The following is a 16,535-nucleotide window of genomic DNA, read 5'->3' as shown; positions in this document are numbered from 1 at the left end:
TGGCTTAAATATAACATTTTTAAGAGGTATTTACAAATCTAATTTTATATCATTTGAATTCTGCACTTTTGAAGCTTTTTATATAAAATACTTAATTTTTTCCCAGTGAAATGTATTTTTAGTTAACGTTTGTATCAAAGTTATCTATGATTTTATATAGTTTTAGAAAATACCTCTTCAGAGCCAGTGTTGTAAATAGTAACTTTTGACAATTACTATTTGTGTAATTTTTTTCTCACACCATCTTAAACATTTCATGATCTTTTCCTTTTGCTATTTTTTTTTTAAACAGACGTGTCAGTATCAGTGTTCGTTTTGGAAATGACCTTTCAGATGCTATACAAGTGTTGGATGAAGACCGCTTTACTATCCCAGCTTCTTTGAATGAATTAGAGCTAATTTGGGCAGAATATAATCTGGCTCAGGAGAAGATTCAAACTTGTGAGAATGTGGTGGGTCAAGAATTTTTCTCCATTGTGATTTTTAATCTGTTGAATATAAGGAGATAATATCTTTCAAAAAAGCAGAAGGACTGCAGATATTGTAATGATACTTTACATGAAATCTTTAACTTTTGGAGTATCTTCATATTAGTAATTTGATTTCTTTTGTTGCCTTAGAAGAAAGGTAAGATAAATGAGTAGTGATTGTGGAAAAGGGTTAACAAAATCTTTTCCCCTTTTGTCTGAGAATTTACCTCTCTCTGTTCCCTTGGTAATTTGATAAATTGAAATTTCAGTCATGTTACTGGCAACATTGTTCAGGTAAATAAAATCCCTGCTTGGTAAATTGTATCTGGATTAAGAGGAACTCCAAACTACAAATACTAAACAACTGGGCATACTCCTTGAGGAACCCTGGAAGCTATACCTATAAGAGAATGGTTTTTAAGGGGCATGAGGCTTATAAGCTGGAATGACTCCCACGCCTGCTAATGTGGATCTTCTGGTGGGAGGGGCGTGCTTTGTGCTCCAGTACAGGACTCTGCCTTACTGGTAAACGCTCTCTTAACCATCCGTTGAGAGGTGGTTATACGTGGGTGCCTCCCTGGTGGCTCAGACGGTAAAGCGCCTGCCTGCAATCTGGGAGACCCGGGTTTGATCCCTGGGTAGAGAAGATCCCCTGGAGAAGGAAATGGCAATCTACTCCAGTGCCTTTGTCTGGAAAATCCCCATGGATGAAGGAGCCTGGTAGGCTACAGTCCATGGGGTCGCAAAGAGTCGGACACAACTGAGTGACTTTGCTTTCCTTTCGTTTTCTTTATATGTGGGTAGGGAAGGGATATGAAGAATGGAATATTTCATGTGAATTCTTAATTAGTGTAGGTACAAATTAGTGTAGGTAGTGTAGGTTATTTTTTCCTGTGGGAGTTTTATTTATTATACTCAGCTGAGTGGAACTCCATGTTTTTCATATAAGATATCTGATACAATAATCATAGCTTTCCATAGTACCTATGAGCTCTATACTTGGGTTTGGAGTTGTCCTGTCTTAAGTATTGGTGGTTTCTGCCTCTGAAGATTGTACCCTAAAAGTCTTATTCCCTAGTCATACTTAGTTTGGCCAGTTGGCAGCCTAACTGGCTCTGAATGAGAAAAGTAAATAGGATAACTAAGCCTTTGGAAATGCCAGGAATATTTAATTGGGTTAGGGGATTAGATTTGGGTTATTTTACACGTTAGACCTCTACTGGTCACTTGTGATGATAGACAACAAAAGGTGACAGAAGTAATAATTTTTGAATCTTTTAGAAACACGTATGTATAGGTACTTTATAAACATGGGCATTTTTGCTCCTCAGGAAAATGAGGCCCACAGGGTTTAAGGAAATTGCTCAAGATTACATACTTCTAAATGTTAATCTGGAATTTGAAGCCAGATGTCTTGATTGCAAAGTGTAGTCTATTTCCATTTAAACCATACTGCCATCATTAAAATATTTCACAATTATTTTCATGTAGTAAGATGAAAATTGAAAAAGAACTGCTTTTTAACTTTTGTCATTTGAAAATAGGAAAGTGATTCAGGACATGGAGGGGAAAAGGACTTACTATGTCAGATCTGGTGTTCTAGTAGGACGCATGTGATTTCTAAAGCAGTTTGTCTCCACTCCTGCTACCGTTTCAGGACTTCTTTTGGGCTTTATTGCCCTATAGTTCGTTTGACAGGTTGAAGAGTAGATTACTATAGGTTATTAAGGACAGAGGCATGATTGTCCCTCAGATAAAGTTGTCTTTTTATTTCCCTTGTATTTAATTTGCGTCTTAAAATTGTTATTTTCATTTATATATTTTGCACAATTCTTTAATTCGATTGCCATGTGTACTTTTAAAAACGTTTTTTATTTGTGTATTTATTTTTGGCTGTGCTGGGTCTTCATTGCTGCACAAACTTTTCTCCAGTTCTGGCACACGGGGGCTACTCTCTAGTTGTGATGCGTGGCTTCTCTTGTTGCGGAGCACAGGCTATATAGAGCACCAGGGCTTTAGTAGTTGTGCTTCCTGGGCTGTAGAGAACAGGGTCAATAGTTGTGGCACATGGACTTAGTTAGCTGCTCCATGGCATGCTTCCCAGACTGAATCCGTGTCTCCTGCATTGACAGACTGATTCTTTACCACTGAACCACCAGAAGAGCCCACCATGTGTACTTTTGACGAAAGAGAGTCTTTTCTTTTGTCTTCATAATTAGTTATATAAAGGTCTGGTTGAGCTTACACAAAAAAGAATATTCTAAAATTCGGACTTTTAAGTGTATGTACCTCTGTTACAAGTAGTAGAGACACAAATTTAAGACGTGGTCCTATCCCTCTATCTACTTCGGGTATAGGACAAATATATAAATGGGTCGTTTTAATATAGTTTATTAAGAACTATAATAGAGCTAATGCATAGGGTTCTTGGATATCTCTCATATCTGTTTCCAGGCATAGCTTCTTGGGTGAACTGAAGGTTTTATCCTGTTGGAGATTAACTAAATCTTGAAAGATAAATAGATGAAGGAATTGAGCATGGGGTGGGAGTAGGAAGGAGGCAGTATGTAATTAGTCACAGACACTTGTATAATTTTCTTAAATTTTATTGTTTTGGAAAAGTAAAGATGAACAGAGCAGAATTGTGGGATTTAAATCTTATTTCTAATTAAGGGAAAGAAACTTTGTCAGTTTGGTGATCTAAGAAGAGAGGGGTTTGTCTTAGATATTACTATGTTGGAGAATGTAATGTTAAATTTTGCTAGTTTTAAGAGATCAGTTCTTTTCATATAGGTCAGTGTGTAAAAACACCTGATATATTAATGATGGTTATTCCCTTTTTCCTTCCTTCAGAGTGAGGGGAATATTTTGATTGCCGAAAGAAATGAAGTACAACAGAAGCTGTACATGGCAGTAGAAGTTTTTATTCTGGAAGTTGATGAGTTCTCTCTTAATAAACGCTTAAAAACATTGCAGGTTGGAATTTTAAAAGATATTAAATATACATTAAAATATGTTTACCATTTGAGAAGTGAAATTAGCATTTGCCTTTAGACTTCAGACAGTACTGATAGCTGCAGAACTTTTTCTTTTCTTTGATGAATCCTAGTTTCTTTTTAATGATGTTAAAATTTTATATTGATATATTTAATATGTTTTTATATATATATGTTTGTAGGTACGTATCCTGCAAGCAAGGTAAAATAGTCAGGCATATAAGGCTTGTTAGAGCAGCATTCATTGGGAAAATTCAGAGAGACAGGAGCAGTAGTAGCAAGCAGGTTAGCCATTTTTCTGCAGAAAATCTAGTAAAGCCTTTATGTCAGAGTTAGGGAGAGGGATCTTGATCCTTGAGTGATAATGACTTCTAAGATCTGTAGATAAGAGTACAGTAGCTCATAAGATATTGTGGAACCTTATCTTAAGTCAAATCCTATCATCTCAGAAATGACTAATTTGAAGTGAATGAGCACAACAGTGTTTCCATTCCACCTATTAGCATAGTATTTCTTTCTGCTTATTGGGATCTTTTATATCTTTTAATGATGTTTAAAATTTTCTCTGTAAGTCCTCATGCATTTTCTTCATTTAACTCCAAGATGTTTATACTTCTGCTTCCTTTTGTGAATGCTGTCTTACTTTCAATTCCCTTGTTCTTTTGATGGTATAGAGGGAAACTAATGATTTTTATATATTGATGCTTTTCTGGTAACTCTGCTGAACTCTTTTTTAGTTTTTTTTTAGTTGATACTCTTTGAGCTTTCTATGTGATTATATCATTTGAACAGAATAACCCTCTTCTACTCCTACATTTTATGTATCTTTGAATTTTTACTGCTTTTGACAGTATCTTTAATACCAAGCTGAATACTAGCTATCTTGTTTTGGACTGTAGGGGAGGGGATAAGCTTGCTGGAAAACTGGCGAAAAGGTTATTAAGGGACATCTGAGCACTAGTGTCTTTCTGTCCACCTGGTTGAAGATGTTGTTGTTCAGTCACTCAGTCGTGTCTGACTGTGACCTCATGGACTGCAGCACGCCAGACTTCCCTTTCCTTCACTGTCTCCTGGAGTTTGCTCAAACTCATGTCCATTGAGTCGGTAATGCCATCCAGCCATCTCATCCTCTGTCATCCCCTTCTCCTCCTGCCTTCAGTCTTTCCTAGCATCAGGGTCTTTTCCAATGAGTTGTCTCTTTGCATCAGGTGGCCAGAGTATTGAAGCTTCAGCTTCAGCGTCAGTCCTTCCAATGAATATTCAGGACCAGTTTCTTTTAGGATTGATTGCTTTGCTCTCCTTGCTATCCAGGGGACTTTCCAGGTTGAGTCTTCTCCAGCACCACAATTTGAAGGCATCAGTTCTTCAGTGCTCAGCCTTTTTTATTGTCCAGCTCACATATCTGTACATTACTACTGAAAAAAACTATAGCTTTGACTATATGGACCTGACCTTTGTTGGCAAAGTAATGTCTCTGCTTTTTAATATGCTGTCTAGGTTTGTCAAAGCTTTTCTTCCAAGGAGCAGGCATCTTTTAATTTCATGACTACAGTCACCATCTGTAGTGATTTTGGAGCCCAAGAAAGTAAAGTCTGGCACTGTTTCCAGTATTTCCCCATCTGTTTGCCATGCATAAAGTGGTGGGACTGGATGCCATGATCTTAGTTTTTTGAATTTTGAGTTTTAAGCCAGCTTTTTTTACTTCTTTCTTTCACCTTCATCAAGGGGCTCTTTAATTCTTTGCTTTCTGCCATGAGGATGGTATCATCTGCATATCTGAGGTTACTGGTATTTCTCCCGGCAGTCTTGATTCCAGTTGTGCTTCATCCAGCCCAGCATTTCTCATGATGTACTCTGCATATAAATTAAATAAGCAGGGTGACAATATACAGCCTTAATGTATTCCTTTCCCAATTTGGAACAGTTCCATATCCTGTTCTATTGCTTCCTGACCTCCTGCACACATGTTTCTCAGGAGGCAGGTAAGGTGGTCTAGTATTCCCATCTCTTTAAGATAATTTTCCACAGTTTGTTGCGATCTGCACAGTCAAAGGCTTTAGCTTAATCAATGAAGTAGAAATAGATCTTTTGCTGGAATTCTCTAGATTTTTATACAATCCAGCGGATGTTAGCAATTTGATTAAAGATGTAGTTTTCCTGTTACTGTGTATGGTTGAGGAACCATTGGAGCCATTATTTGAAACATTTTCTTAAGTAGATTGAATAAATAGTATAGGTTATTCCGGAGTGGTGAAATAAGATTTGCATAGAAAAGGACAGTGATGTAAGAATTCACCTGTCTGCAGTGCAGCTTCTTTACTCTGTAATGGTTTATTTCTTCTCATTAACTGTTACAGAGTTAAAGGATCGGCAACCAAGATAATTTTAAGACTCTTTTCTTTTTAAAGTTTAATCTTAAAAGACTTTATGCCAAATCTGGTTTGTCTCCCTTTCTACTCTTCCCTTCTGTCACCAGATCATTCTTAAATTTCTCTTTATTTTGCTGAAAAATAGTTAATTTTTATTTATTTTCTTCAAGTAATTAAGCAATATAACTTATACTTTTATAATGAAGATCAAAGAAGTGAAATGTCATGATATTTGATTTCATTAGCATTTATTGAGGCTTCTTTTGTGGCCTACAATACACGGTTAATGTTTTATGACTTTTTATAAATTCAAGAAGAAAATATATTCTGGGTTTTTTGTGTGCAGTTTCTGATCTACAGCTTAAGCTATGATCTGAAACTTTAATCTTCTGTATCTTTGCTTAGCTTTTTATCTGATCATTTTGTAAGTTTTGATTTTTTTTTATATTTTCTAGTAAATATATATTCTAGTTTTCTTTAATTTTTCAAAATATTTCAGAGCTTATTGTTAAGTGTTAATGAATTCATGATTGTTACGTATTTTAAACTGTGTATTTTTAAACTATTAGGTAATAATAGTTTTCCCTTAAGGTGCTTTGGGATAAAATTTTATTTTTGTTTCCTTTTAAAATTCTTATCCTACTTGTCTTTCTGGTTAATATTTGCCTTATATATAGTTTCTTTTTCTCTTCCTTTTATTTTATATGTCTCTCTTAGACAACACTCCAGTCAATCATTTTTTAAAAGAATCAAACATTTAAATCTGCCTTTTAATGGGTAACTTAGTTGATTTATATATAATTACTATTTTATTAGAACTTATTTCTGTGATTATTTTTGTGTTTCTGTTTATCATGATTTATTTTTTTTTCCTCTTTTTCTACCCTCTTCCCTTTATACCTTAGAACATTCTCACTTGCCTCTGGTGGGTCTTGTCTGTCTGTATCTCTCTCCCAAATACCAGCTAACCAAACAACCACAATTGTTGTCTACGATTTTACTCACAGATTGTTACAGGTATTGTATATGATAACTGAAGTAACAAACTTTGTAGAGTTGAGTTATTTTCTGACTCTTACTTCATAAATTGTTGGATATCTTTTGGTTCACTCTGTATTTTAGAGTACTCTCTGAGAGTCCTTTAAAGCAGGGTTTGAGTGGTTGATTTTGTGAGGTATTAAATGTCTCAGGATACCATATTTAAACAATTCAAATATTTAAGCAGTTGCTTACATTTAAACTCTTTTCAATAGTTATTTAATGAACTATAAAATATCTTAGCTCCAAAGGCCATTTTCTCCTGAGATTTTTGACAATAATAATCCATTGTTTTCTTATTTCTGTAGTTGTTGATATGAGTCTCATTTCTGTCCTAATCAATAGTCACTAATTGATTCTTTGCTGTATTTCTTCTGCCATTTAACCAAACCATTGTGTTCTTTATTTCAAAAATTATTTTTCATGCTTAATAATTTCAGTTGGTTATTATTTATAATTACTTGGTCTTGCTTTATGTTTCCAATATTCTTTCTATTTTTGAGAAGATTTGTTATGCTTATTTTGAGTTCTTACTGTTATCTGGACCATTGATTTTGCTTCCTTTTTATAAGGTGGCTTAGTTTGTTGTATTTCTTTCAGAGTGCTTGCGTTATTGACACATTTCATCATCCCCTGTACTTCTCCTCAGGACTGCACATTCTCTTGAAGAATTATCAACTGTCTTGGTGTGCTGTTATGTGCGTATGTGTTAGTGTGGAAGAGGGACCTTGGGAAGAGTGAAAGCTTGGACCGTAACTTTGGAGACTTCAGGTGGATTTAGGGAATAGGATAAGCTTGCTTCTCAGAACTTACACAGTTGCAGTCTGGGCTCAACTACTACTTACTGGCTTCTGCTCTAGATAATCTTACTCTTCAGAGGACATCTCAGTCCCTCTCCATCAGCCTTTCCTCTTTTCCAGGGGTTGCTACCCTTGGGTGTAAATGCTACTGGGTATTCAGGGAAGGGGAAGAATGCTTGGCCAACTCTTCTGTGCTGGTTATCACTTTTTGCCTCATCTAGTTTTCTGTACTGTGCTTGTATAAACCCATTGCCTCTTGTTTGTGCTGCTGCTTTCTTGCCTAGTCTGAGGAAGAAAGAAGAACATATGAAGAAAAAATTCTCTTTTCTCAAGATGATTCTCTGCTGTGGTACAGGCTATTTCCTACGTGCAGTAATTGTATTCATTCAGTGCTAAGTACCAACCATCTTCTTTCTCTCTAAGGGTTTTTCAGTTTTGTGATAAAATTTTCTGGATCTATTAAGTTTTCCTCTTGTCTCTCTGATGTTTCTCGGGTCTTAGTCCTGGAGGGAGCCATCAAGCTCTCTTGTCTCTTCCAGTCCTTTCTAAAACTGCTTTTAAATGTATATTCTTGTTCAGTAGCTCGGTCATGTACAGCTCTTTGCGACCCTATGGACTGCAGCATGCCAGTCTTCCTTGTCCTTCACTATTTCCCTGAGTTGGCTCGAATTCATGTCCATTGAGTCGATAATGCCATCCAATCACTTCATCCTCTGTTGCCCCCTTCTCCTCCTGCCTTCAGTCTTTCCCAGCATCAGGGTCATTTCCAGTGAGTTGGCTCTTCGTGTCAGGTGGCCAAAGTATTGAAGCTTCAGCTTGAGCATCAGTCCTTCCAGTGAATGTTCAGGACTGATTTCCTTTAGGATGGACTGGTTTGGTCTCTTTGCATCCAAGGGACACTCAAGAGTCTTCTCCAACACTATAGTTTGAAAGCATCAATTCTTCAGTGCTCAGCCTTTTTTATTGTCCAGCTCTCACATCCATACATGACTACTGGGAAGATCAAAACTATATGGACCTTTGTTGTCAAAGTGATGTCTCTGCTTTTTAATACACTGTCTAGATATGTATGCTTAATGTCTTTCCTTAATTGGAATTATTTGTACAATTTGTGTGTTTATTTTTACTTAGCAGTAGCCCTTAGAAATTTCCATATCAGGACAAAATAGATTCTTATGTAAAGTCAGAAAAAAGAGGATACTTTCTACTTAATTAAAAACCTAAGACTTTAAAGCCTTCTGTTTATAACCTTAATTCATTTAATGAACTTTTACTATTATAATCCAAATAAATCACCTTCTAGGTAGTTTTATGCTTTTATGTTTAGATATTCAAAGTTTTATTTATAAACTTCTCGAAGATAGGTATTCAATATACCACTTCATTGTCTCTCAGATTCTAATATGGTGCTTTACTCTTAATATAAAGTTAATTAACTTTAATAAACAGAAGTATCTCTCTGCAGGATTTGTCAGCCTCTTTAGAAGCAGTATATGGACAGGCCAAAGAAGGAATTAACTCTGAAGAAATACTGGAGAAATTTAATGACTGGAGGCGTAATAAAAGAGAGGAGTTCACCAGTGTTAGAAATGAAACAGAGATCTGTATACAACGTCTTGTAGCATGGTTCCAGAGTACTTTAAAGGTAACAGGAGTTCTGTTGCCTGGTGATGTTGTAGCATAAACCAGGGAATATATATTTTAAAATTTTCCACATGTAATTTACTTTTTTCTGAGAGCAAGGGAGGGAGAGGGGGAGAGAGAGAAAAAAGAGAAAAAATGAGAATGCTGGGATAGAAGAGTGAGGGATTTACATATTTACATTCTCTGTTTAGGATGTATATGAAGACAACTTCAGTCAAGCAACAGGTGTAAGATAATATATGGAGTTTATTACAACTGAAGTGTTTATTTTACAGCTATAGTTGTAGCGATAACGGTATGTGCTTTAGAAGATAGAGCTTTCCTCTTTTTGGTTTCTTTTTTAGAAAGATATATGTGTTTTAACATTAGTTGGCTAACTAGTCATGGTTAAAATGTTTGGCAGTGTTTAAGTCATTCAGGTTTTAATGATCTTAAATGTCTTAAAGATATGTAAAATGGGAAATATTAGTCTTGTTATTAAATATTAAAAAAGATGTCTTACAGTTTTTTTAGTTCCTATTTATTATTGTGAAAACACTACATAATTTTCTAAAAGGCTTTGAGGCATGGGTTTGTATAATGTACTCAGAACCCTAACTGAATTTTAGCCTAATTTTGTTACTGATTCTCTGTTATTCTGTCTGCTTTGCAACCTCCTGAGCAAGGACAAAGATACCTGTGGTCTCATTTATCTCTCTTGTGTGATTGGCTTCCACATATGCATTTCTAGCTTTGTTTTGGGAAAAAAAAGCTTTTAATCTCCAGCTGCTTCTAGAATTCTTCTTTTTTGATGCGTTCTTTTGGATTCATTAACATAACTTAAGTTATTTCTTTGTCTTGTTTTGTTTCAGAATCATCCTTCTGTTTAGGTTGTCTGTTATCTTTCATTTCCATTGCTGTTTCCCAAATCTAGACATCCATAATCACAGATTTGAACCTCTGAAATCAGAGTGACTGCTTATGACCTTTATGTTCTATATTATAATTTGGACCCATGATTTTATTCTATTTTGTACCTTATTATAAAGTCTGTTTCCTGATAGGAATTACCTTAGTTTTCTTAATGAGATGAAAACTATCAGAGTTTAATTTTTAACTTTTATTCTTTAGATTCCTCAATTCTAGTGGGTCATCATTAAATATCAGGTATAATCATACCCATTCCTTTGTATAAAGGCTGGTTTTGTCTACCTACCATCTGTCCAATTTGAACTTGCCACCTGAGCAGTCAATGTTCTTTACCAGTTTTTAGTTGGACAGTCTCTTTTAATTATTCCCTCAAAACATCTTGGTCTTGTCCCTGTTTTTTTCTCATACTTTTCCTCTGTATTGTCCTCTCATCTCTCTTAACCACTAATTACTTTAACAAAAATCTGTATTTTCTTTAAGTGTGTAAAGTGTGTGTACCTTTTCTTTTCCCATGCATAAGGTTTTTGAAGGTAGTACTTTATATTTCTAATGTTTATTTCCCCCACATTATGCAATACATAGGCTAATGCTCTGCTCCAAGTATAAGGATATAATATTAATTGGAATAATTAAATGAGATAATTCATGTTTTTATTTTTACAAATGAGGCCTTTGATCTGTCTCTGGAAGAATCACTGATTTCTGATGACACAATTGATAATATTGATGAAATCCTGGAGAATACCGAGTCAGGTGTCTGCAAGGAGCTGAAGATATCTCAGATTGTGAGTACTGATATTCCTTAAAGCTAAGTGTTTTTTTTTAACTAGGTAGGCTTAGCTTTCCTTGTAAAAGCCTGTCTGAAATACTAATACTGCCAAGTTCTAATCCAAACACAATGAGAAGTCTTATTCTTCCACAGGGTAATATTTTCATTTTAGTAGGATATTTCACATCAAGAAAAAAAAAATCTAATGTTTAATTCTAGGAAAACAACTCTTAGGTTAATCTGATTCTGTCAGATTTCAGTAGCACTTAATTCTTAAGTCTGTCATACCCAGTAACCACAAGATAAGACTCTTCAGAGTTTGTAAAAACTTGAAATAAAATCTGAGAGACCTTTTGGAAGTGAATACACAAGATTGATTAGTAGCTCTCTTTCTGTACTGTATATATTCTGTGTAAAGCTAAAAATTAGTGTATTTTGTAATGTTAATACTGCTCACTGGGACTCCTAACTAGCTTTTTAGGTTGCTTACTAAATTGGTTATGTTCTTTATTTTGGTTATATTGTTTATTTTGGTTGATTATGTTATTTTGCTTGTTTCTCTTTTCCCTTTGTAATTTTATACAAAGTGACATTAAAAAAATACATATGCATTACTGTATTTCCCCACCATCAACTGTCAAGTTGTCCTTATTTAGATGGTTTTGTCAGGCTTGATTTTAGACATGGTTGTTAATAAAAATAATTTTGAAGTTCTATATATTGTTTAGTTTTTATATTTAGCATAGTAGTACTCCTGATTTCTTTTAATGCTCTAGTTTAGACAGCTTTAGGAATAATAGTGTTATGGGAATAAAATTTCCCATATGAACATCTTTGACATCAGTTTCTCTTCTCCCTAGAAAAAGATCTATGTTTAAAAAATATTTTGAAATATACAAATTTGTTAAAGGTATCATTTTGAATTTTGTCCATTGTTATCAAAAGTTTTAATTATTTTGTACTCCTTTATATATAATTCTGTGTGTGTAATTTCATTTAGGAACAAGGTGATGCAGACAAGGAGATCATTTTAAAAACATGTAGTCAAGTACTACAAAAGATCCGTTCAGAGGAAAGCCTTATTGCCACAGTACAATCCAAGTACAAGGACAGTGTTGAGGTTGGAGTATGCTTTATATTATTGGTCTTATATACAGATGCTTTGAAATTTTTAGTACTTAAACTTTTCTTAAGTAGTTAACACCCACTGTGTAGATAAATTATTTACTATTTCTGGAAAAATACTATAGCCGTTTTTAGCTGGTTTATAATTAAACTCACCCTATAGTGGAAATGGCAATTTTACTGATAAAATACATTGAGATTTTTTTTTAAAAATCTTTGGTTTTTCTTACACTCTCCAAAACATAACTTTTATCTTTTTCTTTCTGCTTTTACAACTTTACAGTAGAAAACTTGCTATATACAGAAAGATAAGGAGTAGAAATAAAAACATTGATTGTATTCCCCTTAGCTTAAGAGATATTCAGTGCTAGTTTTCAGAGTATTTCCTTTTTGAATGGTAAATTATATGTACATATGAATATTATGTGTATTGCATCATTTTGTAAACTGTTTTGAAAATGTTTTTGTCATTTAATGATTTTTCATGAACATTTTCCCATATGATTAATAATTCTTCTATACTGTGATTGTGAGTGAATAAAACATCATCTCTTGCATAGATATATGATGTTATTTAACCTTTCATCTGTGTTAGATATTAAGTTTACTTCCATTTTTTTTTACCTTGAAGCTGTATGTAGTTTTTGTACATAATCTTGTGTATTTCCTCAAGTAGATTCCTAAAAATCATTAATTACTTATTCAAAAGGAATGAATATTCTTGAAACTTGATATATATTGTCAAACTACTTTTGAAAAAGATAAATTCAGTTTACACCCTCACTGGAAATTCCCTTTTGTATTTTCTTTAGCAAAGTGTGTCTCACTGTATGTCCAGCTTGAAATATTTTTTACCTTTGCTCCTTTGATTGCTAGAACGATATTCTTCTAAATAGATATGCAGAAAATCAAGAAGTCAGTGGGTAGCATTGTCTTGTTGGAAATTGTAGAATTTTTTATTTCAATCTGAGCTCAGTAAATATTAATTGAATCTTAATAGAGAGTTAGAGTGGTCAGGTGACTGTTCAATAAATATTACTGTTTGTGTGTTGAAAATATAACAACTCTTTCTCTCACTTAGTTTAAGAAACAGATTATTGAATGTTTAAATAAGAGCCCCAGCGTGGATCACTTGCTCTCCATTAAAAAGACACTGAAAAGCTTAAAGGCTCGACTGAGATGGAAATTGGTTGAAAAGAATAATTTGGAAGAAGTAAGAAAACAGTTGGTTCTTAATGAACTCTGTGTGTACCTAATTTTACTTGGGGTCTGCTTCTTAAATACACTCTTTAAAATTATTCACTTTTTGTTTTATATATTTTCTCTCTTTTTCCGTCTGTGTTTGTAAGTTACTACGTTAATAATGTAAAACATTTTTCTATGTCATGAAATGTTTTCTAAAAACATTTTACATGGTTGCTTTGGTTGTTAGTAACATAAATGTTTTTGAGTAATTTAAAAAACTTTTCACTTGGACTGTTACAATGTCTATTAAAAACAAGCCTGTTACATGCTGAGACGTGACAGGGTGCTCCCCCAAAGGTAGGATTTTGTCATAAAGATCAGGATATCTTTTGTTAACTCTCTTTTTAACAGCTGGACATAGTATTTCTTGCAGATATTTTAAATTGTTTATACATGTAATAGAACAAGAAGAATTAGGACACTTTTAGCCTTTAGGCTTGAAACTTCGTGAATAAATTCCATTTACTTATCAAAGGGGTTTACATTATATCTTAATGCAACTTTAATTAGCTTTCTTCCTCATTGGAGCAGTTAAGCTTGGAGTGGAACTAATAGTTTAAAATTTTTCTAGTTTTATCCTATTCTGGGCTGTAGGACATGAGGTCTTTTTTAGTTTAATTTTTTAACTTTATAGAAATACATCTAACCTTAAAGACATGTACTTTCTAAGGAGACTTATTATCATTAGTGTTTACAGAGTCTTTATGAGTCCTACATTGTTTTTCCTGTAGTAGGCATGCCACATGTTTACTGATTCTTTAAAATCAAGTCTTACATGGAGAAAGATTCCATGGAATTTAATTGTATTCTGGTTCCTATTCTTGATATTTATTTTATGGTGGCAGTTGGTCATCTTAGAGAAAATCTACAGCAGATTAAGAGATAAGAAAAATCTATGTAATAGACTTTATGGCTTTATTTTTATAATCCCTTTTTGTAGGTTTTGGTAAATTCAGGGTTAGAATAAACTAATATTAAACTAATATTAATTCGACAATTATGAGGGACTGTTAAGTGCTAGATACGGAAGGATACATAAAAATCAGACAGTGATTTGCCATAGAAGTTGCATTAATTCTTACTAGGAAGAACTTGTTTTCAGTCTACTTTAATAAGCCTGTAAAGTCACTTTTTTCTTTCTGGTTAAAGTCTGATGACCATGATGGATCTGAGATTGAAAAAATAAAACAAGAAATAACTCAGTTACGGAATAGTGTCTTTCAGGGAATTAATCATGAGCAGGAGGAATATGTAAGTATTTGATTCTTTGAAATGTTGAATTAGTTTTAACTCTAAAAATTGCATTCAAATATCTGTTTTTATGAAGTGGACTGTAATCACAAGGCTAGAGGTTTTATTGGCATAGTTATGTTGGTATGGGGGCTTCCCTGGTGGGTCAGATGGTAATTTGCCTGCAGTGCAGGAGATTCGGGTTTGATCCCTGTGTTGGGAAGATCCCCTGGAGAAGGGCTTGACTATCCACTCTGGTAGTCTTGCCTGGAGAATTCCTTGGACAGAGGATCCTGGCAGTCTGTAGTCCACAGTGTCGCAAAGAGTCAGACACAACTAAGCAACTAACTGTTTATAGAATAATATTTATGTGAATTTAGATATCAATTTCTGATGACAAAATTATTTCATAACCATTGTTCCAGATGTGAAAATTGCAGAAAAGTATAAAGAAATATCATCTGTTTCTCAGTCGGTGGTGAGTGAGTGAAGTTGCCCAGTCGTGTCCGACTCTTTGCAACCCCGTGGACTGTAGCCTAACCAGGCTTCTCTCTCCATGGGATTCTCCAGGCAAGAATACTGGAGTAGGTTGCCAAACAGTAGTATAATTACATTAAACTTTTGACTTATCTTCCTTTTAGTCTTATTTTTACAAGAATCAAGATTATATCACAGACAATTTTGCACCACTACTTGTTTTCTGTTTAACATAAAGCCCAAAGATTTTTCCTTTATTAAAATCTATATGATTATTATTTTAGCTTAAAACTGCAGTGAAAACATTAACAGGGCACCATAATTTAGTTGAGTTTTACAAAATAAAACTACTGAGTTGAGGGTAAGTTTCACCACTGATTTTTGTTACTTTGGAAGCATCAGTCAGCATATCTTGTCTTTAAAATGGAAACAATATTGCATTTTATATTTTAGGGATGTTATGGGAAGAAAAGGAAGGTAAGAAACAGTGCTCTGAAGAATAAAAGTACTATGAAAATAATAGGCACTTTATTATGTGATATGTAGCAAACTTACCTGTGTGTACTTCATTATTCACCTTGTGAATCTTGTATAAAATAACTGTCTCCTGTGAACTAAATAAATGTCTGGAAATTTTACTGAATAAAACATGTGATAAGTGACTTTTCTAAGGATATTCAGTTAACACATTTGCTTCAAAGTAGCTTTTGTAGAGCTACATATTTATTTTTTTCTTTCCAGGCTTTTATGATTAATTTTTTTTCCTAAATGAAATAGCCAGTATTTTAAAATGTTACTGTGTTCTTATATTTTGAGAACTAGTGACAATTTATGATTCCAGTTGATTTTTCATCACATTTTTTTCATTTTAGCTTGGAAGTGAGTGTGGACTTTGACTTTAGGCAAGATTTTGTGCCTGTATATGTAAGCCAAGCTTAAAATTTGTAATTAACTTTTTCTTCTATTAGTAAAGTTGAAGCTTGCTTTTCATTTATTGTAGTAGAAGGCAAAATCAGTGATTTTATGTCTTATGAGGTTATATATATATTATTAGATAAGAAATCTTGTTAGATGTTTGATAAGGGAGGTACCAGGATATACAGTTGAATATACATTGATCTATAATAAAAACATTTATTTTTAAAATTTAGGCGAAGCTGAGTAGCTTAGTACAAAAATGGTTCCCTGAGCTTCCTCTACTTCATCCTGAAATAGGATTACTTAAGTACATGGTAAGCTTTGTTTCCTTTGAGAATTACTACTATGCAGAGTGCTGAAAAGTGATGATGTTACAATTATGTGTCAATGTTAAATCTATAATATTCTCACTATAAAAATGTTTCTGCTGAATGATTTTTAGTATTGTTAGGACTTTCTCAAGACTCTCTTTCATACTTGCATACTGCATTTTAATTTTTATATCAATTTGCATGTTTTCTGTATTTTCTCTTCTCATGACTAAA

General features: G+C 33.8%; 1 protein-coding gene across 3 annotated transcripts in view; it reads left to right on the top strand.

The window, feature by feature from the left end:
- Nucleotides 1-16,535, top strand: part of STK31 (serine/threonine kinase 31) — a 66,395-nt gene that overhangs the window by 22,960 nt on the left and 26,900 nt on the right. For all 3 annotated transcript variants that reach the window (XM_043873176.1, XM_043873177.1, XM_043873178.1), the window contains exons 10-17: nucleotides 293-452; nucleotides 3,324-3,446; nucleotides 9,139-9,318; nucleotides 10,895-11,011; nucleotides 11,996-12,115; nucleotides 13,202-13,333; nucleotides 14,515-14,616; nucleotides 16,224-16,304. In XM_043873176.1, coding sequence (XP_043729111.1) covers nucleotides 293-452; nucleotides 3,324-3,446; nucleotides 9,139-9,318; nucleotides 10,895-11,011; nucleotides 11,996-12,115; nucleotides 13,202-13,333; nucleotides 14,515-14,616; nucleotides 16,224-16,304 — 1,015 coding nt within the window. The remainder of the gene's footprint in view (nucleotides 1-292; nucleotides 453-3,323; nucleotides 3,447-9,138; nucleotides 9,319-10,894; nucleotides 11,012-11,995; nucleotides 12,116-13,201; nucleotides 13,334-14,514; nucleotides 14,617-16,223; nucleotides 16,305-16,535) is intronic.

The sequence above is a fragment of the Cervus elaphus genome, chromosome 18 (genome assembly GCF_910594005.1).
Source record: "Cervus elaphus chromosome 18, mCerEla1.1, whole genome shotgun sequence".
Lineage (NCBI taxonomy): Eukaryota > Metazoa > Chordata > Mammalia > Artiodactyla > Cervidae > Cervus > Cervus elaphus.
This window is presented reverse-complemented; position numbering and strand designations above follow the sequence as displayed.